A 25,908-nucleotide genomic window follows, 5' to 3' on the forward strand; every position below is an offset into this window, starting at 1 on the left:
CCTAGGGTGGTGGGGGGAGGGAGGCTTGCTCTGTCCAGGGTTGAAGATTTCATCCCTCCTTAGGCCACTAGTTCAAGTAATTTTACAATAATTTGACTACTCTCCTTCCCTTTTATTCTGGTTTTAGTGGAAATGAGAGCAGGTAGGGACCATTCTTTGAAACAAAGGAATAGGAATAGGAAACCCTATTTCCTCATTTTATGGTGAGAGGAACTGAGGCCAGGAGGCCAGGTGGATACATAAAGGCAAGCTAGAGAGTAGCTGACTTTGGAGCCCAGCTCAGGGCCTTGCCCTTCACACCAACTCCTGTGGCCTCTGATCACTGCAGGTAGTTTCCAGTGCCCCTTTACACCCAGGCCATCCCCAAATGAACAGGGAATAATATAGCCCTGAGGCTTGTGGGAGTCTAATGCTGAGAATCTGCTAGCCTTCCAGAAGGCTCTGTCATGCCTTCACCTCCTCAACCCAGGGAAGCTCCTGAGGCCTTAAGCACCAAGCTAAGCCGCCAGGGTGTGTGGGATAGGGAGGGGTGGATAGGCCCTACCTATCAGCCCTCCACCCCCAGGATAGAGCAATCACCAATGAAGCGGAATTCACTGCACTCGCACTCGATTAGGGCCACAGTTTCAGCCAGCCACAGCAGATTGTCTTCAGTCACCAGGCTTGGATACTTGGCCACTAGGTCTAGGGGCAGAAAGCAGTAGTGCACTTCCTCTTCTGTGTCTAACAATGGTGTATCCATGAGTCCCAAAGGTGCCTTATCATGGAGGCCTGGAAGAGAATGTGCAGAGGGGCATCACCACCTCTCAGAGGTTAGGGCTCTCACTGACCCAGGGGTCCCAGAGGGAGATGGAGAGATCACCCCAGAGATGGTCCCTGCCAGGTGCCTCCTTTCTCTCTCTCTCTCTCTTTCCTGTCTGTCTCTGTCTCTGGATGTAACTCTAATGTCAAATGCAGGAGTGTGGTGGGGAGAAAGACAGAAATCTATTTTTTCTATACTGAAGGGCAGTAGGTATGTTGTAACATTTTGGCTTATGTACCCAACGTCATTAAGTTCATACTTGTTACCTGTCTAGTTCTAATTGATCAAACCAACTATCGTGACCCACAGCCAAAATAAATGCTTTTGACTCTCTTGGAAGCTCAAGACCCATCAGCAGTCGTGAATGGCTGTTCTCATGTCCCAGAGAGGCCAATCTATACTGCAAGGCATGCATCAGACAGTGATCATTTGGGGACATTCCTTGTGTGGTGGTTAGAGCTGACTTGAAAGGTTAGTGGAGTTCTCTGACTACTAGGAGGGGGCAGAATGCAGCCCAGCCTTGCCCAAGTAAAACCACTATGCAGAGAAATGAACGTGGAAGAGGATGTTTAGTTCCAGAGGGTAAGCAGCCTTGAAGAAGGAGTGTGGCAAGGTACAAGATCAAAGGAGATGACAGAGAGGTAAAAAATCATCCAGACCTAGTTCAAAAATCAGAGTATTCTCCGGATGGAAGCCACTTCTGTTAGGATGAGGAGAAGGAAGGCTGGTGTGGGCTATAGGATGGGTCAGCCTGTGGGTATACCTGTGAAGGCTGGGCTTTTTATAGGAAACTCTGAGGGTTTGCTGATACACTTCCACGTTCGCCAGTAGTTCAAAGATGCTCTCTCAGCAACAGGTATGTCTGCAGGCCGTACACGTAGGTGGTGTTTCCCTTCCTTCAGATTATCTAGAGTCTGTTAGATACAGAAAATTACTACCTTGAAAATTCTAAATCATGTAACTGTCTACCAGTTCTAGGGCAAAGTACCAGGAAAGATAGTATGTGTTTTACTTTGATAAAGTGTTTTGAAATAAATTTAGTCAATCATACATAAATATAAAAATTTAGGTCTATAAGATGACATGCTAATATTCAAAATTTCAGGGACTATTTCTCTTATTTTTTTTAAACAATCTTTTTGGGTTATAATTTTATGCTGATTGATAGAAAGTTATCTTACATAAGCTAAAGAGTAATTTATATTTAATCATTAAAAGCTTGAGATTTTCTATCATTTCCCCTCAACAGTTTAAAAACCCTTTTGAACTGTTAGAGTTGCTGTGACCTGCTTATTGTTTGTGTTCATCCTAATCCTGGAACGTGATCTAAGCAGGGAATTGGAGGTAGCACAGGGTACCACATTTTTCAAAGCACTTTCACATGCATTTGCTCATTTACCCTGACATAGCTCTGTGAGATAGATGTGGTAAATGTCTGCATTCCCATTTTACTGATGAGACAGTTGAAGTTAAAGGATTTGTGACTTGCTCAAGTAGTCTTTCACATCCAGAGCTTCTGTACCTGAAGGAGCAGGTGACCAGGGTGGGCTGAGGCTCGAGTGGAGCACCCCAGATAGGCAGGGATGAAGCTCAGAGCAGAGGGTGGGCTCATGCCGCCCTTCACTCAAGGACCCATTTTCCTTCAAGAGTCCTGTACAGGGGGCAGCTTATCATAACATCAAGCCCATTTTTCATGTACCTACTCTAGAAGAAAATAGTATTTTCCCATCAAATACTAGAGATAGCTGGAAAAGTTGTCTTTGAAAGGCATCATGTGACAACTTTTTTCTCTAAGAGCCTCAAAATTAACAGAACACCTTAGATTCAGTATGATACTAATAAAAGAACCTGCTTCTAATCTAAACTACCAGATGAAACTCTGGTGAAGCTGGTCATAGGAATCCCAAGCTTTGAGAGGGCCCTCTGGTGGCCATACCTATAAAGTGCACCCACATAACTGCTTAAACTCTGAAAGGAGACGAGAAGTGGGAGAATTCTTCCTCACTTTAGGTGGCTGGTGGACTTGTGGAAGGATTGGAAAATGTCGGGGTTGTGGGAAGTGCTTTCCTGGGAGCACTGAGTAATGGAAGAGAAGAATAGTGTGTGTGTGACACCAGAAGAGAGTCTGTCATTCATTCATTTAAGAAATGCTTGTGTATCACCAGGGCCACAGATACTGTGCCTGGACTCAAGGAGCTCTCAGTTTGAGGGAAAGATGAGAAAAGACAAGAAAACCAACAATTTACATATACTGGGATAAGAGCCAGCATTGTTTTTGAAGTTTCAGGAGCTCCAGGAACCTAGGATTTCTTTCCACAGCACTGGAAGAAAATATAGGCTTTTTGTCCCTTTTTGCTCAGGATTGCACACAACTTTAGCTTCTATGTGAAGCTGTCAGCTATCCTGAGGAGGGAAACTGGTGAGAGATGGATTTCTGTATGAGGGAGTAGTTGGCCTCGGGCAAAGAAATAAAACTGAGGTTCTAGGAAGGTGACAGACTGGAACAGTTTCTGCAAAAGTGAGTGAGCAGGATTATTGAGTTAAAATGAGATGATAACGATGATGATGATAATAATAATAAATTATATTATTATAGTATATAATGTAGTATTTGTACTGAGAAAAGGGACAAAGAAAACAGTGACTGCACAGGAGGGACAGGACAGGGTGGGAAGATGATAGGTAGAGATATACACTAAGTCACCTGCCTCTGTGCCTTGATTGTAGCTTTAAGGTGTATGGAGGTTGAGGAAGTGAGGGAGATGAGTCTAGAGCAGTAAACAAGAGCCAGAGAGTGAACATCTCTGTAAGCTGAGCTGAGGAGTTTCATATATCCCCTGGTTAAGTGAAGCCATTGAAGGATTTAAAGCAGGAACTGTAACTTGACTGATAGTCACACTATCCACTCAGTCAGTCAGCAAGCCCTGTGACTCCATCCCCTGCTTTCTGCTCCACCCTCTTCCTCCTCTCCCTTTCCCCAGTCCTGGTCCTCTCATCCCCAGGTCCTTTCCATACAGTGTATCTTTCGAACATGCCAATGAGTCCAAACCAGTCTCCATCTTAAAAAACTTCGGTGCTCCCCACTACCTATGGGGCATCCAAATTCCTTTTAGCATTGCATGCGAGGTCCTTCACAATCATTGGAGGCAGCAGGATATACACAACAAGCATGGAGCCTTGAACTCAGACAGACTGGGGTTTGAATCTTGCTTGGTCACTTAACAGCAGGCACTTTTTTTTTTTTTTTTTAAGATTTTATCTTTTAAGTAATCTCTACATCCAATGTGGGGTTTGAACTCACACCCCCAAGATCAAGAGTCTCACACTCTACTAACTGATCCAGTCAGGCACCCCTACCCAGGCATTTTAAAACTGAATTCTCCTAATGCCCCCCTTACACACACAAAGTAGGTTTTACTATTATCATTCCCTTTTAGCAAATGGGAAACAAGACCCAAGAAGAGAATGAGTACTCAGTGCCCCAAGTAAGAGGAAATGCTACAAATGGAACCCAGGATTCTAGAGTCCGTGCTCTTAACCACTGCTCTTGACCACCTGCCTCCCATCTGTCACTTAACATCTAGAAGCCTCAGGCTCCTCATAGGCAAAGTCGAGATAGTAAAATCTGGAAGATGTTGTAAGGATTAAAGGAAATAATATAATGTTAATTTCCTTTTTTTAAGTTTATTTATTTATTTTGAAGAGAGAGAGTGCAAGTGGGGGAAGGACAGAGAGACAGAGGAGGAGAGAGAGAATCCCAAGCAGACTCTGCACTGTCAGCGCAGAGCCTAATACAGGGCTCAAACCCACAAACCACAAGATCATGACCTGAGCCAAAGTCAGATGCTTGACTGAAACACCCAGGTGCCCCTAATTTCCTTCCTCTTAATGGTCAGATCCCAAACTACCTTTCCAGCTTCATCTTCTACCATTCTGTCTGCACTCCATCATCAGTGATACTCAACTCCACAACACTCCAAAGACACACCATGTTCTGTAATGACTTCTCAATTTTATATATACCATTTCCTCTTCCCAGAACACTTCTCTCCTCCCTTCACTGCCTGAAAAGCCTGCATCCTCCCCTAGCTAGAGCAGGTCATCCTCCTTTGTTCCCATAGACCCTTCTGAACTTCTCCATCTGGGTCTCTGTGGCTTGATTTCAGGCCTGTTCTTTCAGGCTTTGGGAGGAAGGACTGACTTGATGCATCCCAGCTTCTAGTCTAGAACCCGATGTGTAGTAAGTGCTTAACTGCTGCATTAAATGAAAGAATTCACATAAATGGAGAGCTAGAAGGCTGAGTCCTCTGGAAAGAAAAGCAAAATGAGACATGAGGGACCCCAAAATGAGCTGGCAGAGAAGCAGACTACATTCACAAAAACTGAGCATCCAAAGATGTTGAATATCCAAAACCACAGGAAAAGCTAACATAGGATTACAATGGGCAGTGCTCAGAGAGTTCAGAGGGCAGTGAAGACAGTGATTCCAACTTGGGACCTAGAGTCCAGAGGGAAGATCTAAGGGGGAGAGGGACAAGGATGAAGGAGAAGAAGGAGACAGGATGACAGGAAGAAGAGTCTCAACTTCAGTCTGATTGGTGATGGATCAAAAGATGCTGGGTGAAGTAGCAAGAAAAAAGAGTAAAACTAGGGAGAGCCTGCAAGTGACAGTGGACCATTCAAAACCCATACTAAGCTGACAGCATCAGAACTTGAATTTGCCATTTGTGTTTCACTTGCAGATTCAAATCCTGAAATTCTGTCCCAGTGGAGGAAACAACAGTGCCTTTGATCAACTCTGTATTGGCCATTGTGGAAGGGACCTATTGGGGGAGGGAAATCCCTGTCTGGGAGAACAACCTATTGTTCTGGGCCTAGATGCCCTTTTTGGAAGTGCTGTTTGGTACCCAGGTATATCCTGTGGGGTGGGTCAGTACTGATAGTCCAACTAGCTTGAGAGATGTATTAGCTGAGGGGAGAATGACCTATTTTGTAGACGTGAAATCTCCATTTCTTGCCATTTCTGTAAATGTGAAGTGTGAGCTGTACCATTCTCTCCAAGAAAGGTATGTTTGAAAAATCTTAAAAAGAAAAACATACAAATAAATCCTAAGAGATCATAATTCCTGCCAGTCAAGTCGTGCTGCATGCACTAGGCCCAGGAGCCTTAACTAGGTTGTCTTCTCTTTTTTTTTTTTTTTTTTTTTGAGAGAGAGATGGAGTGCAAGCAGGGGAGGTGCAGAGAGAGAGGGAGACACAGAATCCAAAGCAGGCTCCAGGCTGTGAGCTGTCAGCACAGAGCCCAAGGTGGGGCTCAAACCCACAGACGACAAGATCATGACCTGAGCCAAAGTCAGACGCTCAACCAACTGAGCCACCCAGGTGCCCCAACTGGGTTGTCTTCTAAATTCTCTCAGCCAGTCCTTGCTCTGGCTTCTAGAAACACAAGGCCTTCTTCTGGGAAGCCATTTAGGTGCTATAGGAACCCAAAGAACACATTCCCTAAACCCCTCACTCTGCTTTATTGTTCTCAATAACACCTACTTATTTAACATCTGCTAGTCTCCCCTAGTAGATAAAACCTCCAATACCATGATGATCTTGCCTGGTTTGTTCTCTGCTTTATTTGCAGCACCCACAACAACAGTGCCTGAGGAATCTCAATACATTTTCATGGAATGAATGAACTAATGAATGAGTGAAGAGAATTTCAGAGAGCCTAGCTTCCTAGTGTTCTTTGGGTTTGTTGACTGAAATTGTCACAGAGTATTTGACTAGTCTTCTGTGGACTTCAATTCTACTTCTATCTGCCTGAATATTACTTCTATGACTTTTACTATTCATATGCTATGACCTAGAAAGTTACTAAAGGGAGGGTTTCTTTAGGGAAATATAGATATAAATTCAAATGGCTAATTACTAGCACAGGGATAATTAATGTCACTTTTGGTCTAGATAGTAGTGAAAAAATTTGTCAATCAGAAGCAACGTAAGACTAATGGCATGGGGCAAGTGTGTATGTGTATATGTACAGCTGCCAAAAGATGGCTGACAAATGCACTACTGGAAGAACTCTGGGACTTAATGGAGGTTTTCCAAGTACAACCAGTGCTTAGAGATGCCTTAAGCTCTGATGTGGGCTGTTGGAGGGATCTGGGGGTGGGGGAGTGGGGGCTTGCAACTGTCTTGTAAAAACAAGGAAGGCCAGCATCAATCTGCAGCTCAAGGGAAGCAAGGTTAGTAGAACAAAAGGATATGCAGAACAGCAATCAGCCAAGGAAGTCAAATATGACACAACTATCAGCATCTCAAACCTGTCCCTCCACTGCCAGTTCCAGTGCCCTGACCCTGCAGAAGTAGATTTAGCCTTCATAGGTCATCTTGGGTGCATCATTCAATGTTCTCTCAGTGGATGTTTGTTAAACACCTGTTACAGGTTGGGTACTATGAGATACTAGAAATGCAAACATGAAAAGAATACAGGCCAGTGAGGGAGAAAGACCTATGAATACTTGATCCAAACAGAATTAACATTGATAGGTGACAGGAATTAACTCTGAGAGCAGAGAGACAAAAACTCCGCCTGGAAGTGTCAGGCTAGACTTCCCTTGGACCACATTTAGGGTAAATCTTAAAGGGGAAGAATTCTAGGAAGAAGGAACACCAAGTAAAAAGGTGTGGAGAGGTGGTGCTGGGGGTACTTAGGGACATGGCTGGATTTCAAAGTGTGTGTGTGAGTGCCCACACAAGAACATAGGTTTGGGTATGTGTTAGGCTATGAGTCAAGGCAAGCAGTTGCCAGGTCCAGGGTTGTCCACTTACCCATATCTACAGACAAGCTACACTGTTGGGATGAATATCTACTGTTTATGTAATCTTCCTTTCCAAGACCACAGTGGTAATCTGTCTTAACATCATGAGTAATAGAAACTGTGAGACTGTCCCTTGTCTGTTTTCTTGAAAGCATCATTTGTGTGATCAACATAAAAACTCTCTGGCTCCCTTGAACACAAGAAATGCAGGTGTATTTGGGTTGCTTGCTGGTAGTAGAATGCTTATAGGAAGAATAATTTAAGTTTCCAAGCGTAGAAGTCGCCAGATGGTGATGGAAAAGGAAACACAAGTAGCATGTACTATCATACTAAGTCCTCAGTGGGGTTCAAGGGGGCAAGTAAAGGAATCGACAGTCTGCCAAGAACTTTGAACTCTTGTGAGTGACCCTGAAGAGAAATTTCACACTGCAGTAGCAGCTATGACTCTCAACCAGGCTGATAGCTTGTGAGAGGCTTGAAGCAGTTTACATTTAGGCAAAGGGGACTCCCCAAATTACAGAGAAAGTTCTAGGAAGCACTATAATGTTAATGTACAGACCTGGAATAGCTACTCTGTACTTCCTCTGTGAACATCCAGGCTAATAGATTTACATACCAGCTTTGACGACTCCCAGATTTATACCTCTAGATCAGATTGCTCCCATGAATTCCAAAACTTATACAATTGAGCTGCCTTCTCACCATGACCACTTGGATGTTTAATAAATACCCTTTTCTTGCCTCTCAAACTTAACACATTCAAATCCTAACTCCTGATTTCTCCCCCTAAACCTGCACATTCTTTGGAATCCACCATTCACCTTACTGCTCAGTATACCAAAGAATTATCTATTCTTTCTCATTCTACCAACGATTCATTAGCAAACTGTCAGTTTTATCAAGATACATCCAGAATTTGAACACTTCTTTTACCACCTTAGGCCAAACTACCACTATCTTTTATCTGGATGCTATAGGAACCTCCTAACTAACTGGTCTTCCTGCTTCTTCCTGTGTCCCACTCTTCATTGGCCAGGGGTCGGCAAATTTTTTTCTGTAAAAGGGCAGAGAGCAAATATTTTAGGCTTTGAGAATATGGTCCCTGTTGCCACTATTCAACTCTGTATTGTATGTAGCTCAAGAGCAGCTATAAATAATACATAAACAAATGAGCATGGCTGTGTTCCAGTAAAACTTAATGGACACAGGGGTGCCTGGGTGGCTCTGTCAGTTGGGCGTCTGACTTCAGCTTAGGTCATGATTTCACTGCTCGGGAGTTCGAGCCTCACATCTGGCTTTGTGCTGACAGCTCAGAGCCTACAACCTGCTTTGGATTCTATCTCCCTCTCTCTCTGCCCCTGCTCATGCTCTGTCTCTCTCTCCTTCAAAAATAAATAAAATTAAAGAAAAAACTTAATGGACACTGAAGTTTGAGTTTCATATAATTTTTATGTGCCACAAAATATTTTTCTTTTGGTTTTTCAACCATCTAAAAAATGTAAAAATCAGTCCTAGCTAACAGGTTGTATAAAAAGGTAGTGGGCTGAATTTCGTCTATGGGCTATAGTTTGATGATTCGTCTAATATCAGGACAGAAGTCAATGATTTTTTAAATAGTGTTATTGAAATATATTTAATGTAAAATGTATTCACATATATAATATGAATGATAAAATCTCCAATTTAAATTGTACAGTTCAATGGTTTTTAATGTGTTCACAGAATTGTGCAATCATCACCACAATCTATTTCAACATCCTAAAAAGTTAACTCTGCACCCATTAGCAGTCATTGCCAATCCTGCCCACCCTAGCCTTCCCACCCTCTACCTTAGTGCTAGGCAACAGCTAATCTACTTTCTGTCTCTATAACTTTACCTATTATGTACATTTTATATAAATGGAATCATACAATATATTTGAGCCTGGCTTCTTTAACTTAGCATAATGTTTCAAAGTTTATCCTTGTTGTTACATGTATCAGTACTTCATTCCTTAAAAATTTTTTTAGGGGGCGCCTGGGTGGCTCAGTCGGTTAAGCGGCCGACTTCGGCTCAGGTCATGATCTCGCGGTCCGTGAGTTTGAGCCCCGCGTAGGGCTCTGTGCTGACAGCTCAGAGCCTGGAGCCTGTTTTGGATTCTGTGTCTCCCTCTCTCTGACCCTCCCCTGTTCATGCTCTGTCTCTCCCTGTCTCAAAAATAAATAAAAAAACGTTTAAAAAATTTTTTTTAATGTTTATTTTTTATTTTATTTTATTTTTATTTAAAAAAATTTTTTTTCAACGTTTTTTATTTATTTTTGGGACAGAGAGAGACAGAGCATGAACGGGGGAGGGGCAGAGAGAGAGGGAGACACAGAATCGGAAACAGGCTCCAGGCTCCGAGCCATCAGCCCAGAGCCTGACGCGGGGCTCGAACTCACGGACCGTGAGATCGTGACCTGGCTGAAGTCGGACGCTTAACCGACTGCGCCACCCAGGCGCCCCTTAATGTTTATTTTTGAGAGAGAGACAGAGACAGAGTGTGAGCAGGGGAGGGGCAGAAAGAGAGGGAGACACAGAATCCAGAAGGCTCCAGGCCCTGAGCTGTTGGCACACAGTGCGATGTGGGGCTCGAACTCTTGAACTGCAGGATCATGACCTGAGCCAAAGTCGGATGCTCAAATGACTGAACCACCCAGACACTTCACTTCATCTCTTTTTATTGACAAATAATATTCATTTGTATGGATGGATATACATTTTGTTTGCCTATTCATCAGCTGATGAATATAAGGAATGTTTCTACTCTTTGACTACTATGAGTAATGCTGCTATGAACATTTGTCTACAAGTTTTTGTGTGAACATAAGTTTTAATTTTTCTTGGGTATATACCTAGAAGGGGAATTAACTGGGTCACATCATAACTCTTTAACTTTTTTAGAAACTGTCAGACTGTTTTCCAAAGAAACTGTACAAATTTACATTCCCATTAGCAGTGTATGAAGGTTCCGATTTCTCCACATCCTTGCCAACACCTGTTATTGCCTCTCTCTCTCTCTCTCTCTTATTTACTAATCTCTTTTGAGAGAGAGAGAGGGAGGGAGGGAGAGGGGCAGATAGGGAGAGAGAGAATCCCAAGCAGGTTTGGCACTGTCAGTGCACACTGGGCTCCATCTCAGGACGGTGAGATCATGACTTGAGCCGAGATCAAGAGGGAGGCTTAACCAACTGAGCCCCCTAGGCACCCTTAGCATGTCTTTTTGATGTTAGCCATCTTAGTGGTGTGAAGTGATATCTCATTATGGTTTGCATTTGCATTTCCCTGATGGCTAACTATGTTAAACATTTTTTCATGTGCTTATTCCCCATTTGTATATATTCTTTGGAGAAATGTCTACTCAAATCCTTTACACATTTTAAAATATGATTGTCTTTTTATTGTTTAGTTGTAAGAGTGCTTTATATATTCTGGTTACAGGTCCCTTATCAGATATGTGATTTGCAAATTTTTTGTTTCATTCTGTGGGTTGTCTTTTTCACTTTCTTGATGGTGTCCTTTGAAGCACAAAAGTTTTTAACTTTGATGAAGTCCAATTTATCTATATTTTTTCTTTGGTTGCTTGTGCTTTTGGTGTTGAACCTGAGAAACCATTGCTTAACCCAAGGTCCAGTAATCTTTTAAAACTTAAATCTGATCAGTTTACTTCTTTAAGTATCTCCCAAAGCTACCTATAACATTTGGAATAGATCTTATATCTTTAATGTGGCCTATAAGACTCTGTAAGATCTGCCCCCTGGCTTCCTCTGACCTCACCATCTATCTACCTTCGATCTTCTACCTTTCATTGTACCAGCCTCTGAGATTGCCTCTTTCAAGGCACTCTAACCTCAGGGTGTTTTTATGTGCCTTTCCTTATGCCTGGAAGCTCTTAACTCAGACATCAGCATGACTTATTTCTCCTGCAGGTTTTGCTCAAATGTTGCCTTGTCATTGAGGCCCACCCTTACCACTCTTTCTAAAGGAGTAGCTTCCTTGGTCTCAGTCACTTGCTATCTCCTTTCCACATACTACACATTTGTACATTTAAAAACAAGCAGGTTAGATATAAATGTTTTATTCTTTCAACTAAGCTCCAATACTACAAGGGCAGTGACTGACAGAATAAAAACTACACGCACAAAAAGAAAATCACATAAGCACATTCTGAAACCTCAAGAAGTCCTACAATACAGAAATGCCCTCTTCTTTCACTATTATACATGAAGCACTGCTCTATTCTTCATAGTATTTACCTCTACCTGACATTGTATGGCTATATGGTTCATTCCTGTATCTCCAGTGCTTGGCCCTTGATTGGTGCTCAATACACAATAAATGTTACACTTGGAATCAAGTGTAGATAGATTCTGAGTGTAATAGATACTGAGTGTGTCCTTTGGAGGCCAAAGCTACAGACTGAAAGGAGGTAGAGTGGGCAGGTGAAGGAGGGGTGGGAAAGAGAAAGAGTGGAAATGTGGGGGGATAAGGAGTGGTAGAGAGTATAGCAGCAGTGTGAGACAAGGTGTCTGTACTCCAGAAGCTTCCCATCTCATTCTGATGGTTTGCTCTTCTACATGGCTTTCCAAAAAAAGCCTACTGTGTAACAGAAAATTCTGAGTACGATATGTGATCTGCTGAGTGTGTAGTAACTTTAGTTACTTTAGCCATTAGTTAGCAGGTGGCAGAGTCCCATTTTTTTTACTAGGAGTTAAACCTGAGGGATGCTACAGTGAGGAGTGCCAACACTTAAGAACAGTTTAGATATGTGCTAATATGATAGCCATTAGCCACATGTGACTACTGAGTACTTGAAATGCAATCATCTGAATCTGAGATGTATTATAAGTATAAAACACATCAGATTTTGAAGATTTAGTACAAAAAATGTAAAATATATCAGTTTTAAAATACTTATTACATGTTGAAATGATAGTATTTTAAATATATTGAGTTAAATAAGATATATTATTAAATTTAGTGTCACTTTTTAATTTTTTAAATATGGCTACTGAAAGTTTAAAATTACTTGTGACATCTTATTTTTATTGGTTCATACCATGTTTTTCTTAAAGCCCACAGGAATAATTTCTGGTACCCAAAATGTTTTCAGTAAATACTGGCTGAATGAATTAAATTGGGCTGCCTGAGGAAAGTCTTTAGACTAATAACTAGAAAATTCCATTTTCTCCAAGCAAAGCATCTGTACATTTATGAAAGAACCTGAATATATGGGCAGGCCTTAGCAATGGGGAAAGTGATGGAAATGTGTGAGACTATTGATTTGCTTGAGATGGCCATTGATTCTTCAGCTGTATTTATACTCTTCTTCAAAGAATAAACATCACTTCAGTTAGCCCAGCCTAAATGTTTACTTCTTTGAAAACACTATTTCCAAAACATAAGCACTTGTTTTATTATATCTTTTAGGGAGGTAGATCCACATGATTCTTCAAATACTTCTGCTCACACAACTTGGAACTTGGGAACTGGACCAGCTCATTGCCCTCTAAGTTGCTACATCCCATTCTGAAGTTGCTTCCCAGATAGATGTTGTTTCAATGGGAAGTGAGAACAGGAAAGGACTTAAAGGGCTTTATAAACTGTTTGTAGAATAGGCTTGTGTTCTTTAAAATGGTTCAAAAATTGCTTTGATCTCTTTGATTTTCTGCAATGAACAAATGATTCCCTTCTTTTCCTCACAAAATGGTGCCTTGGCATAAAGTCATCAGTAATCCTGACATGTGAGGCCATTTAAGTAATTTTGAAGCCACTTGTAAGCAATTCTAGCACTCCACTCCAGGGGTAGTTGAAAAAAATTTTGTTTCAGGTGGGTAGCTTTAAACAAATAAAAAGAAGGGGTGCCTGGGTGGTTCAGTCGATTAAGCACGATTCAGTTCAGGTCATGATCTCATGGTTTCATAGAATCGAGCCCCACATCTCCCTTGAGACTCTCCCTCTTTCTCTGCCCCAGCCCTGCTTGCTCTCTCTCTTTCTCTCTCTCAAAATAAATAAATAAACTTTAAAAAATAAATGAAAAGAATACTACCATCAACTTGCATTGGAGTATGTGAAGGGTTTTGATTTCCAAATACATAGTAACTTATGAAAAAAACATTAAATTACTTAGGAATATCTATAAAAACACACAGTATGAAATGTTCTTATTCCTATATGACCCAAACATGCACTATTTCAATTTTCTTCTAAGATGTGTTGGGGAGGCACAGTTGGTAGTACCCTAAGCTGAACTGTGACTTGCTGGCTCAGTGCTTGTGGAGATGGAGTAAACAACACTTTGTCCAGACAGTGGAATTAATATGGAGCATGGCCAATGGTCCTTTCTAGCCATAATATTTAGCTTTTCTAGTTAAAAAAAAATCATTGTCCAAAAACTAAGAATAAACTACTTAAGAGAAGCCACAGAAGTGGTTTCTGTAGTTAGGAGGAAAGTTAAGATTCAAGAAGAATGTTAAAATAGGATTTTCAAAAGTCAAGGGCACCCTCTCAGCAGTTGGTTAAGTCCTATCCTGGGTCTGTGGTGGGTACTGGTATAGATAAGGCAGAGTCAGGATGAAAGCCTTTATTCAGGACATGCATTTCCAGTGTATTATTTATTACTTTAACTCACTCATCACACTTCCCCATTAAGAGGGTCATCCCAGAAACCAGTATTTGAAAGGACACAACATTTAGTGCTATAAGGCCTATGTTACTGATCACTCCTGGAAGACAAGAGTATCTTACCTGCAGCAAAGGCATCAGCTGCAAACCCAGTGCTTGCTCATAGAGTAAGTTCAGTTCAGCACAACTGGAGAAGGAGAGTTTGGAGGTGTAGAGGTAATAGTGCACGTGCCTAAATGTGGAACCATCTCTGTCGATGAATAGCCTCTGGCTTTCCAAAGAAGTCAAGGCTGAAGCCTCTTTCCACAGCAAGGAGTCTGGGAACTGAGCAAGTTTACTTCTGGGAACTGAGAAATGCCAGCCCCCAACGTTGAAATGAAACAAATCCTCTGCTGATTCATGAGGCATGCCAGGCTCCTCCTAAAGGGAGAATGAAAACAGAGCTATGCAAGAAAAAGAAACAAAAAGCATCCATACTGAAATGGAAGAAGTAAAACTATCTCTATTTGTAGATGATGTGATCTTGCATATAGAAAATCCTAAGGAATTCACTAGAAAATTATGAGAAATGAACTCAACAGGGTGAAGGGTATAGATCAATATATCATCAATTGTATTTTTATATACTAGCAATGAACAATCCAAAAATGAGATTAAGAAAACAATGTATCAAAAAAACAAAATATTTAGGAATACATTTACAAAAGAAGTGTAATACTTGTACTCTGAAAAGTTCAAAACACTGTTGAAAAAATTTTTTTAAATTTTTTTAATGTTTTTATTTATTTTTGAAGGAGAGAGACAGCATGAGCAGGGGAGGAGCAGAGAGAGAGGGAGACACAGAATTTGAAGCAGGCTCCAAGCTGTCAGCACAGAGCCCGATGTGGGGCTGGAACACACAAACTGTGAGATCATGACCTGAGCCAAAGCCAGACGCTCAACCAACTGAGCCACCCAGGCGCCCCTGTTGAAAAAAAAAAATTTAAAGACCTAAGTAAATGGAAAAACATCTCATATTTATGAATCAGAAGACTTAATACTGCTAAGACTGCAATACCCTCCAAATTGATCTATAGATTGAACACAATCCGTATAAAAATTACAGCTGCCTTTTTTCTGCAAAAATTGACAAGCTGATGTTAAAATCCATATGGAAATACAAAGGACGCAGAATAGTAAAAAAAAAAAAAAAAAATCTTGAAAAAGGAGAACGAAATTTGATGATTCATACTTCCCACTTTCAAAACTAACTAAAAAGGTATAGTAATCAAGATAGTGTGCTATTAGTGTAAGGAAACATATGGTTATGAATTTGATAAGGGAGTCAAGCAATTCAATGGGTAAAGAATACCTTTTCAAAAAATGATGCTAGGACAATTGGACATCCACATGCAAAAAGAAAACCAACCAAGCTAAAAACCCTACCTCACACCATACACAAAAATTAATACTAAGTGGACCAAACCTAAAAAATAAGAGCTAAAAATATAAAACCTTTAGAAGGAAACACAAAATCTTTATAATCTTGAATTAGGCAATGCTTCTTAGATAAGATACAAAATGACAAGTGAAATAAATAAAAGTCCATCAAAATTAAAAATGTTTGTGCTTCAAAGGACACCATCAAGAAAGTAAAAAGACAACCCATATGATAGATCAAAATATTCACAAATCACATATCTAATAAAGAACTTGTATTTAGACTACATAAAAAACTCTTACAACTCGAGTGCCTGGGTGGCTCAGTCAGTTAAGCAGTTAAGCATTCCACCTTTGGCTCAGGTCATATCTCATGGTTTGTGAGTTCAAGGCCCGTGTTGGGCTCTGTGCTGACAGTTCAGAACCTGGAGCCTACTTCGGATCCTCTGTCTCCCTACGCTTGCTCCCCCCTCCACACTATTCCCCATCCCCCACCGCTCTTGCTCTTTATCCCTCTCTCAAAAATAAACATTTTTTTTTTAAAAAAAAGAACTCTTACAATTCAATAATAGAAATAAGATGAACAAGCAAATTTAAAGGGAGGCGGGTAAAAACTCTAAAAAGACATTTCTCCAAAGTAGATACACAAATGTCAATAGCACATGAAATGATACTTAACATCAGTAGGTATCAGGGGTATGCAAATCAAAACTTGCAGTGAGATACCACTTCACCACCCAGTAGGAGGACCTGAATCAAAGTGATAGGTAACAACAAGTGTTGACAAGGACTGGAGAAATCGGAACTCCTTTACACTGCTGGTGGGAGTGTAAAATGGTGCAGCTGCTCTGGAAAACAGTTCAGTGGTTCCTCAAAATGTTAAATACATAGTTACTATATGGCCCAGCAATTCCACTTCTAGGTATAAACTCAAGAAAAATGAAAACCTAGGTCTACACAAAAACTTACAGACAAATGTTCATAGAAGCATTATTCATAACAAACAGTAGAAACAACCCAATGTCAATCAACTGATGAATGAATAAACAAAATGTAGTGTATCCATACAATGGAATATTATTTGTCAATAAAAAGGAAGTACCGATATGTGCTACAACTCAGATGAAACCTTGAAATGTTATGCTAAGTAAAAGAAGGCCAGCAACAAAAGACCACATATTACATGATTCCATCTATGTGTAATGTGCAGAATAGGCAAATTTGTAGAGAGTAGATTAGTGGTGGCTCAGGGTTGGAGAGGTTGTGGGGGAAATGGGCAGTGACTAGTAACAGGTATGGAATTTCCTTCTCAGATAATGAAAATGTTGTAAAATTGATTGTGGTACTACTTGCACAACTCTGTAAATATACTAAAACCCACTGGACTGTAAACTTTAAAATGGTAAATTGTAGTATGGGAATTATATGTTAATAAAGCCATTTAAAAAAGAGAATTATGAGGAAGGCACTCCCCACCCCACTGAGCGTATGCAGAGCTCTCTTGGGGTCATACCTGCAGAGACATCACATTATTGAGGCCATAACAGGATAGCTGAATGCTGTGGTTTCCTTTTAATATACAGAAAGACAGCAAAGATCATTAACCTTCTTCAGCTCATTGTTAAAAGTTCAAGGTTATCTATTCGTAAGTGAATTGTCTATTTTGCCTTAAGATGGCCTAGCTTATCAACACTATAGAAAAGTAGAACATATAAACATACAAATCATCAAACATACACATCATCTGTTTCAGATTTTAAAATAAACACTCAAGGAGCACTACTCTTGTAAACAAAATTTAAAAGGTGGCAAATAGTACATAAAAATAATAAAAGAACCATAAAACAATTTTGAATTCTAGGTAAAAATTATGCATGCTGAAGCAAGTGGGGTGCAATGTACTGATATTACAACATTTTGAAATGCATCAAAAATCAATGTGGATTGATAAAGGGATAAATACATGGACATGTGATAAAACATACACAGCAAAATGTTAACTATAGAATCTAGGTGGTGAGTATATAGTTCTTTCAACTTATCTAAATGTTTCAAAATTTGCATTAAAATGGTGGGGGGAAAAAGTGTTAAAGAGGTGGTTGTTTAAGAAAGGAAAAGCCCAACAAAACCTGCATCTCCTATTTTAATAGTTGAGGAAGGCAAATAAATGCATGCAACAAAGAAGGGGGTGGAGTTCTTTTATAATAAGCCTGGTCTAAATATTCATATATAAAGAAGAACAATTATATATGCCATATTTGAGGCTAGAAGAGTTAAAGGGGCCATGAGAAAGATTACAAATTTTTTAATGGTGCCATGATTCACAGAACCAGAGGAAGAAAAGCCCATCTAATGAGCTAATCTAGGCTTTTGAGCCCTGGTCTTCCTAAACATGGCTAAGACTGAACATGACAAACTGATGGTAACTAAGGTCCCCACCTAGACCAGAAAGCATAAATATGCAAGGACTCTTGATTTTACTTTCTGTTGTCCTTAAAGGTGACTAGCTGGTTGAGAGCTCAGTGTAAGTGCTCCTAGTGTATGGATTTGGGCTGCCAGAGAAAACCCACTAGCTCCTTGAAGCTGAGTCACAGTTCTGTTCTCCTCTTTTGTTATTAAGGATAGGGTTTGACAGGGGCGCTTGGGTGGCGTCCGACTTTGGCTCAGGTCATGATCTCCTGGTTTGTGGGTTTGAGCTCCGTGTCAGGCTTTGTGCTGACAGCTCGGAGCCTGGAGCCTGCTTTGGAATCTGTGTCTCCCTCTCTCTCTGCCCGCAACCCACTCGCATTCTGTCTCTGTCTCTCAAAAATAAATAAATATTTTAAAAAATTAAAAAAAAAAAAAAAGGATAGGCTTAGGGGTTGTGGAAGGGGGGATGGGCTAATTGGGTAAGGGGCATTAAGGAATCTACTCCTGAAATCACTGTTGCACTATATGCTAATTTGGATGTAGATTAAAAAAAATTAAATTAAAAAAAGGCTTTGACAAGAGTGTATTGGCTCAAGAGCTTGCCTCCTTCTTACACATATATGTCCCATCCACAGGTGAGCTCTCAAGAGGTGCTCGCTGAAGTGAAGGTAGGAGTTAAGGGTATGGCTGTTCTTTCTAGAGTTTTCTTCCCAAAGACTGCACAGGAGTTTGTTAGAACTATCCCAGTCTGGGAAGAGCCCTCGGTCATAGGCAAGCTTGAGGATCTGTAGTACTTGAAGGGCAAAAGGCTTCTTGTCAGACTGACTACAGGAAATGGGGTAGCCCTAGCATAATCATCTCTACCCCATTCCAAAGAGTATCTCTTTTCCACACTGATCCCTATTTCCCAAAGAAGCGCCTTCCAAATCAATTTCTAGAGCTAGAACTAGCCCATGATCTAAAGACAGGACTTCAACTCCCCACAGCCAAATTCCCCAACGGTTCGGATCTGGGGCTCCCTCCCTATCATGCCTCAGAGAGCTGCCTCCCACTCCCTACCCCAATCCTTCAGATCTGGACACCGCTTCATTCACACGGCCGTCACTGCCTGGCCTCAGTGTCAACAGCTCCAAGCACTGAGATATGAAGACCTTCACCTCTCCAAGAGGCACACCACCAACCCCTCAGACCTGAAGTTCCCCAAATCCTCAGAGCAGAACACTTCATCCCTCAAAACAGGAGCATTCTTCCAGTTCCTCAGAGCCAGCCCCCACATCCTACAAAGCTGGGGCCATAACCTACCCCACGTCCCAGAGCTACATCCCTAACCCCAAAGCTCTAATCCTCGACCGCAACGCCACCCTATCTGCTTTATTGTTTTTGGCGCCCCCGCCAGGGATGGCTCCATACCATAGTCGGGACTCCTGAGGCTGGCGGGCAGGCGCGTGACCTAGGCAATAACGGCCCGGAGGAGGTCGGCCGCTCGCGCGGGGGGCGGGGCCTGGTAGGGGGCGGGGCCTGGCGCGAGCCAGCCTGTCTCGCGGGCGGAGACAGGTGAGAGGCGGGCAGGGATGGCGGAGCAGTGGGATCTGGACGAGGAAGGCGTCCGCCGCCTGGGGGCGCTGACCCTGGAGCAGCCCGGTAGGGCCAGGCTGGGAGGGCTTGTGCCGGGAGTTTGGGGTCTGAGGCTGAGGGGAGAAAACTGAGGTGGAAGCTGGGAAACCTGAAGTGGACGCGGGAGAAGGGTGGCGAAGGAGCGGTCCCTGAGGCGGAGGAGAGGTTACTAAGGCAAAAGAGTTACACTAAGGTAGAGGTGAAGGAAGTAAATAACCTGAGTCTGGGGAGGAGGGCGAGAAATTGAAGGAGAGGAATGGAGTCTGAAGTGGAGAAGGAGAAACTAGATTAACGGGACACTGAGGCCAGGAACACAAAACTGGACAGAATCTGAACTAGCGGAAGAAAACGGAGCCCCAAGAGGGGCATTGATGGGAGAAGGGACGTGCTGAGAAGCGACTTTGAGGTCGTGGTGCTCCTGAGGAGGCACGAAGGGAGTTCATTTTGGCATTTTCTGAAATTTCAGACCCAGGAGGGCTTTTCCTGTTTGGGGCAAAATGGAAAAGGGTGTTTCCTTCATCAACCCTTCTCTTCGTCCAGTCTCAGCCTCAAGAGCTTGGCCATTTCTTTAGTCCACCAGGATGCGTGGCACTCAGAAAGGGGCCTGTTGTGAAAGCAGTGGCAAGCCGCTCATCTTTCAGGGCGCTTATGGCAGTGCCCCAGCCTTGACTTCGTCCTGGAGGTGCAACTGGCTGAGTGACTGCAGACCCCACCTTTGACCCGGGGTCTAACTCACACAGATTGTTTTCTGAGTTTCTAGGAATAGAAATGTTGGGAAAGTTATCAGCATTCCTACTTCAACTTTTATTCTTACTAAATTTACTGTATCATTAACGCCAGGTCCTGAGTTAAACGCTTCCCCTCCCACCTCCTGCAATATTTAATCCCCATAACAAACCTATAAAGCAGATGCTGTTATTGTGCCTGTTTTACAGGTGGTTTAAAATTTAGGTTTAGACTTGTGCCCAAAGTTGCCCAGCCCAAAGTGACACAGCTGGGGTTTATTAACCCAGGACTCTTGAGTCCAGAGCCTGTGCTTTAACCATAACAAAAAGTTGCCCTTCTTGCTTCCTCTAGTACTTTTTATTTGTGGGGTATGACATAATTTGGTTTTATTTTATTTAAAACATATTAATTAGAGGCACCTGGGTGGCTCAGTGGGTTAAGCATGTGACTCTTGATTTCCTCCCAGGTCATGATCTCACCCTCATGAGATCAGCCCTCGCGGAGCACCACCTCCCCCCACCAACGCCAGGGGTGGAAGCTGCTTAAGATTTTCTCCCTCTCCCTCTGCCCCTTCTCTGCTTGTGCTGTCTCTCTTTCAAAAAAAATTTTTATTATTTAAAATTTATAAAAATTAGAGCATGCTAGTAACAAACATTACATGAGTGAACAAAGAGGGTGTTAATCTTTCCTTCCTCTGGAAATCCCTCCACCCCAGCCAAAGGTAACTGTTTGGTGTGTGTATAAATAGACTCATGCAGATATTTCAGGTTTAGCTTTTCTTTTCCAAACTACTTTGAACTCCCCTATTTTACAAGTTAGGTAAGAAAAGCTTTATTGGTTTGATATGCTTCTGTATTTTTCTTGCCTTTTAAAAATATATTGATTCGGTTTTATTTGGTGGAGGGGCATGTACTTACATTCTCTAGCTAGAACAATATATGGCAGATTTTTTGTTATTTTGTTTTTGTTTGTTTCCCAGTTTTATTGCAATCATTTGAATAACAAAATTAATTGTGCTCATTCTGATAATTCAAACAATGCAAAAGTATCTAAAGTGAAAGAATATTATTCCCTCTCCCTCTTTCCATATCTTTTCCAATATTTATAGAAACGTATACATATAGTTTTTTTTTTTTTTAAGGAATAAGAGCATATATATTCTTTGGAAATTTGCTTTTTTTAAAACCTATCAACAAAACAGACATTTTTCAATTAAATTAATGTGTTGGTATATGCATTATAAAATTATGTAAGAAATCACAGTGGTCATCTTTGGAGAGAAAGGCTTTTACTTTTATTCTGTACTTTTCTGTACTGTTGGAATTTTCTGGCTACTCTTTCTTTTTAATGTCCAAAGGGATAATCTTGTGGTGCAGTTACAGATTGTGTTGTATGTTTGTTTTTTGGTATATTTCTCTGTCCTAAAAAAATTCCCATAAATGTTTAAGTTATCCTTTGTCATGCAGAAAGTTTCCATCTTAAGGTAATCAAGTTTATTTTTCCTTATGATTTGTGATTTTTGTGTCTTATTTATGCAGTTTTTCCCTACACTGATGAATAATTTTTTTTCTAAAAATTCTGCAGCTTTGCTCTTCACATTAAGTCTAATCTACCTGGAATTTATTTTTATATATGAGGTGTGACTTGGTATAATTGTGTTTTTTTAATACTGATAGCCAGTTTCTCTGGAACCTATTTATAGTATCTCTGCTGTATTCCAAGTTCCTTTGTAAACATGGGTCTATTTCTAGGCTCTCTGTTCTGTTCCACTGTTCTGTTTGTCTATTTCTACACCAATATCATCCTTTTGTAACTATCATGGCTTAGCAGTAGGTTTTGATTACACTTTACTTTCCTCTTTTCTCCTTCAAAGTCATGTAGGCTATTCTTGGTCCTTTATTCTCATTTAGAATTTTAGAATCAGCTTGTCAGTTTTCATGAAAACATTTTAAGCAGGGGTGTGTCCTGATCTAATACTTATTTTTAAAATATGACTCTCACCCATTAGAAGTCTGTTAAAGTCCTCCAGATAAGAGATAATGAATAGCTTGGACTGGGAGGATGACAGTGGAGATAAAAAGAAATGAACAGAGTCAAGGTGTATTTTGTGGGTAGACCGGACAGGATTTACAAAAAAAAAATTGAATATGGAACACAAGGAAAGGGAAGATTCAAAAGTAACACTTAGCCTTGGCTTAAGTTATTGCTACATGGATGATGGTGCTATTTAGAGAGATCTCTCTAGAGAGCAAAGACTATGGGAAAGATTGGTTTGGGGAAGGGGAATCAAGAGTGCTGTTTTAAACATGTTAAGCTTAAAATACCAACTAGACATTCAAATGTGAGAATTTTAGTAGGCAATTGGATATACAAGTCTGGATCTCAGAGGAGAGAAGTTGGGGTTAGAGATGTAAATTTGGGGAGACATTAGCAAATAAATAAGTGGTATTTAAAGCAATGGGACTGGATGAACTCACCTAACTAGAGAATATAGATGGAGAACAGAAGAAGGTTTAAGACTCATTTTGGGGCATTTCAGTGTTTAGAGGCTGAATAGAGAGGGAAGAACATGGTGTCTTGGAATTTAAGAAATGATAGTACACCAAGGAAGTAATAGCTGTGCCAAATGTTATTGACAAGCTAAGAAAGCAGAGAAGTATCTGTTAGATTTGGCAACATGGAATTCATTGGTCACTTTAAGGGGGTTTCTGGAGAATGGGGAGGAAGGCCAGCCTGGGTTGGTATGAACAGGGAATGATAGGGGTGCCTAAGTGGCTCAGTCAGTTGAGCATCCAACTCTTGATTTAGGTTCAGGTTATGATCTGATCAAGCCCTGAGTTCATGGGATCGAGCCCTGAGTAGGGCTTTTTGCTGCTTGGGATTCTTTCTCTCCCTCTCTCTCTCTCTGCCCCTCCCCCTTTGTTCTCTTTCTCTCTCTCAAAATAAATAAGCTTAAAAAAAAAAAAAGGGAATGATATGTGAGGGAGAAGAGAGAGTGAAGGTAAGAACCTTTCCTGAGAAATTTGGTTATAAAAGAGGACACAAAAGTAGAATATTAGTTGAGGGATATGATGTGGGATCAAGAACAAGTTTTTTAAAGGCACGATATACTAGAACATATTTGTATGCTGCTAATAATTATTTGGTAAAGAGAGAAAATATATAATTATATACTTTTTTGGCTTTAAAAAATAATTCCATTAATTTATTATATAGGTAATATATTGTTTTAAGTTTATTCATTTTTGAGAGAGCAAGAGATGGGTAGCGGCAGAGAGAGAGAGAGAGAGAGAGAGAGGGAGAAAGAATCCCAAGAGAAAGAATCTGATGGTGCAGAGCCTGACTAGGGTTGTGATCCCACAAACCATGAAATCATGACCTGAGCCAAAATCAAGAGTTGGACGCTTAACTGACTGAGCCACACAGGCACCCCACCTCACTCCTATTTCTGCCCACCCCTAAGTCTGTCTTCTACGTGGATGATGAACAGACTGAACTTCTAAGACATAGACATGATTAAGAGCTCCTTTCTTTCTTTTTACTATTATCTTTTTCAGAATGTCCTGTAGTTGTAGTCATTTATATGTAATTTCTGACAACCAGTAATCTTTTAAAAAATTTTTTTGAAAAATTTTATTTATTTTTTAAGCTTATTTATTATTTATTTTGAGAAACAGATCATGTGTGTTAGTGGGGGAGGGGCAGAGAGAGAGAGAGACAGACAGAATTCCACTACCGATGTAGAGCCCAACGTGGGGCTCAAACCCACAAACCATGGGACCATAACCTGAGTCAAAATCAAAAGTTGGACACTCAACCAACTGAACCACCCTGGCGCCCCTAAAAAGTCTTTTAATTGAGATAATTGACATATACCATTCTAAACTAGTCACCTTTTTCAGAATGTTATATAGTTGGAATCATACAAGTAACCTTTTCAGACTGGCTTCTTTCACTTAGCAATATGTATTTAAGGTACTTTCATGTATTTACATGGCTCAATGGATAGCTCATTTCTTTTTATTGCTGAATAATATTCCACTGTGTGGAGGTACCATAGTTTGTTTATCCATTTACTTAATGAAGGACTTCTTGGTCACTTCTAAGTTTGGGCAGTTATAAATAAAGCTACTATAAACATTCAGGTTTATAGATTTAAGCCTCTATGTATAGGTGCTATAAACATAGAGGGGTCTGTGTGGACATAAACTTTCAAGTCACTTGAGCAAGTATCAAGGCACATGATTGCTAGATCATTGGGTAAGCTGTGTTTTGCTTTATCAGACACTGCCAAGCTGTCTTCCAAAGTGGCTACACCTTTGCATTCCACCGGCAATGAATGAGAGTTCCTGTTAACCCATACTATGGTCTGAATATTTGTGTGCCCCCTCTCCATTTGTATGTGGAAATCCTAATGCCTAATGTGATGATATTAAGAGGTGGGGCCTTTCAGAGGTAATTGGGCCATGAGGGCACAGCCTTTATAAAAGAAATTAATGACCTTATAAAAGAGACCAGAGAGAAAGCTCCCTTTCCCCCTTCCACCATGTGAGGATACATGGCTAAGTAGGTAGTCTGCAACCTGGAAAAAGGCTTTCACCAGAACCCAACCATGCTGACACCCTGATCTTGGACTTTTAGACTCCAGAACTGTGAGAAACTTGTTGTTTATAAGCCACTCTGTGGTATTTTGTTATAGCAGCCCAAACAGACAAAGACATCCCACATCCTCACCAACATTTGGCTGTCAGTGTTTTGGATTTGGGCCATTCTAATAAGTATATGGTTGTATCTCACTTTTAATTTGAAATTTCCTAATGACTTATAATGTTGAGTATATTTTTATATGTTTGTTTGCCAGCTGAATATCTTCTCTGGTGAGGTTTCCAACTGTTTTGCCTATTTTTTAATTGAGTTTTTTGTTTCTTAATGTTGAGTTTTAAGAGTTCTTTGTATATTTTTGATATCAGTTCTTTCTCGATATGTGCTTTAGATATATTTTCTCCCACTCTGTATCTTGTCTTTTCATTATCTTAACAGTGTGTCAGTGTCTTTCGAAGGGCACAGGTTTTAAATTTTAATGGAGTCCCACGTTTCTCTTTCATGGGTCATGCTTTTAGTGTTGCATTTAAAAACTTATTGCCAAACCCAAGCTCACCTAGATTTTCTTTTGTGTTATCTTTTAGAAGTTTTATAGTTTTGTGTTTTACATTTAGGTCCATTTTGAGTGAATTATTGTGAAAGTGTCTAGATTCTTCTCCCTCCCCCTCTTCTTCCACCTCCTCCTCCTCCATCTGTAGATGTCCAGTTACACTAGTGTTCTAGCACCATTTGTTGAAAGAATATCCTTTTTCCACTGAATTGGCTTTACTCCTTTGTCAAAGATCAGTTGACTGTATATGTGTAGGTCTATTTCTGGACTCTGTTCTGTCCATCAGTCTATTTGTCTTTTTTGCTTTCTTCCAACTCCACATTGTCTTGAT

At 40.8% G+C, this 25,908-nt stretch overlaps 3 protein-coding genes across 16 annotated transcripts in view; 2 read left to right on the forward strand and 1 right to left on the reverse strand.

The window, feature by feature from the left end:
• PLEKHG4 (pleckstrin homology and RhoGEF domain containing G4) overlaps window positions 1-13,588 on the forward strand; it is a 36,034-nt gene extending 22,446 nt beyond the window's left edge. For both annotated transcript variants that reach the window (XM_019455598.2, XM_053906531.1), the window contains one exon: window positions 13,064-13,588. In XM_019455598.2, the coding sequence (XP_019311143.1) occupies window positions 13,064-13,081 (18 nt within the window). In that variant the 3' untranslated portion in view covers window positions 13,082-13,588. The remainder of the gene's footprint in view (window positions 1-13,063) is intronic.
• The window catches only part of KCTD19 (potassium channel tetramerization domain containing 19), a 31,517-nt gene extending 11,799 nt beyond the window's left edge, over window positions 1-19,718 (reverse strand). For 2 of the 6 annotated variants that reach the window (XR_008423534.1, XM_053906533.1), the window contains exons 1-4: window positions 19,496-19,717; window positions 14,381-14,677; window positions 1,566-1,716; window positions 580-771 (exon numbers count right to left, since the gene is read on the reverse strand). Coding sequence is in view for 5 of the 6 variants with exons in the window: in XM_053906533.1 (XP_053762508.1) it covers window positions 580-771; window positions 1,566-1,716; window positions 14,381-14,677; window positions 19,496-19,498 (643 nt within the window). In the remaining variant the exon portion in view is untranslated. Of the gene's footprint in view, window positions 1-579; window positions 772-1,565; window positions 1,717-7,116; window positions 7,257-14,380; window positions 14,678-19,495 lie in introns of those variants that run through there. The other 4 variants (XM_053906534.1, XM_019455602.2, XM_053906532.1 and 1 more) reach the window with 3 other exon arrangements.
• LRRC36 (leucine rich repeat containing 36) overlaps window positions 19,627-25,908 on the forward strand; it is a 57,963-nt gene continuing 51,681 nt past the window's right edge. For all 8 annotated transcript variants that reach the window (XM_019455622.2, XM_019455615.2, XM_019455617.2 and 5 more), the window contains exon 1: window positions 19,627-19,726. In XM_019455622.2, coding sequence (XP_019311167.2) covers window positions 19,657-19,726 — 70 coding nt within the window. In that variant the 5' untranslated portion in view covers window positions 19,627-19,656. The remainder of the gene's footprint in view (window positions 19,727-25,908) is intronic.

The sequence above is a fragment of the Panthera pardus genome, unplaced genomic scaffold (genome assembly GCF_024362965.1).
Source record: "Panthera pardus isolate Hobbes unplaced genomic scaffold, ASM2436296v1 HiC_scaffold_19, whole genome shotgun sequence".
In the NCBI taxonomy this organism is placed as follows: Eukaryota; Metazoa; Chordata; class Mammalia; order Carnivora; family Felidae; genus Panthera; species Panthera pardus.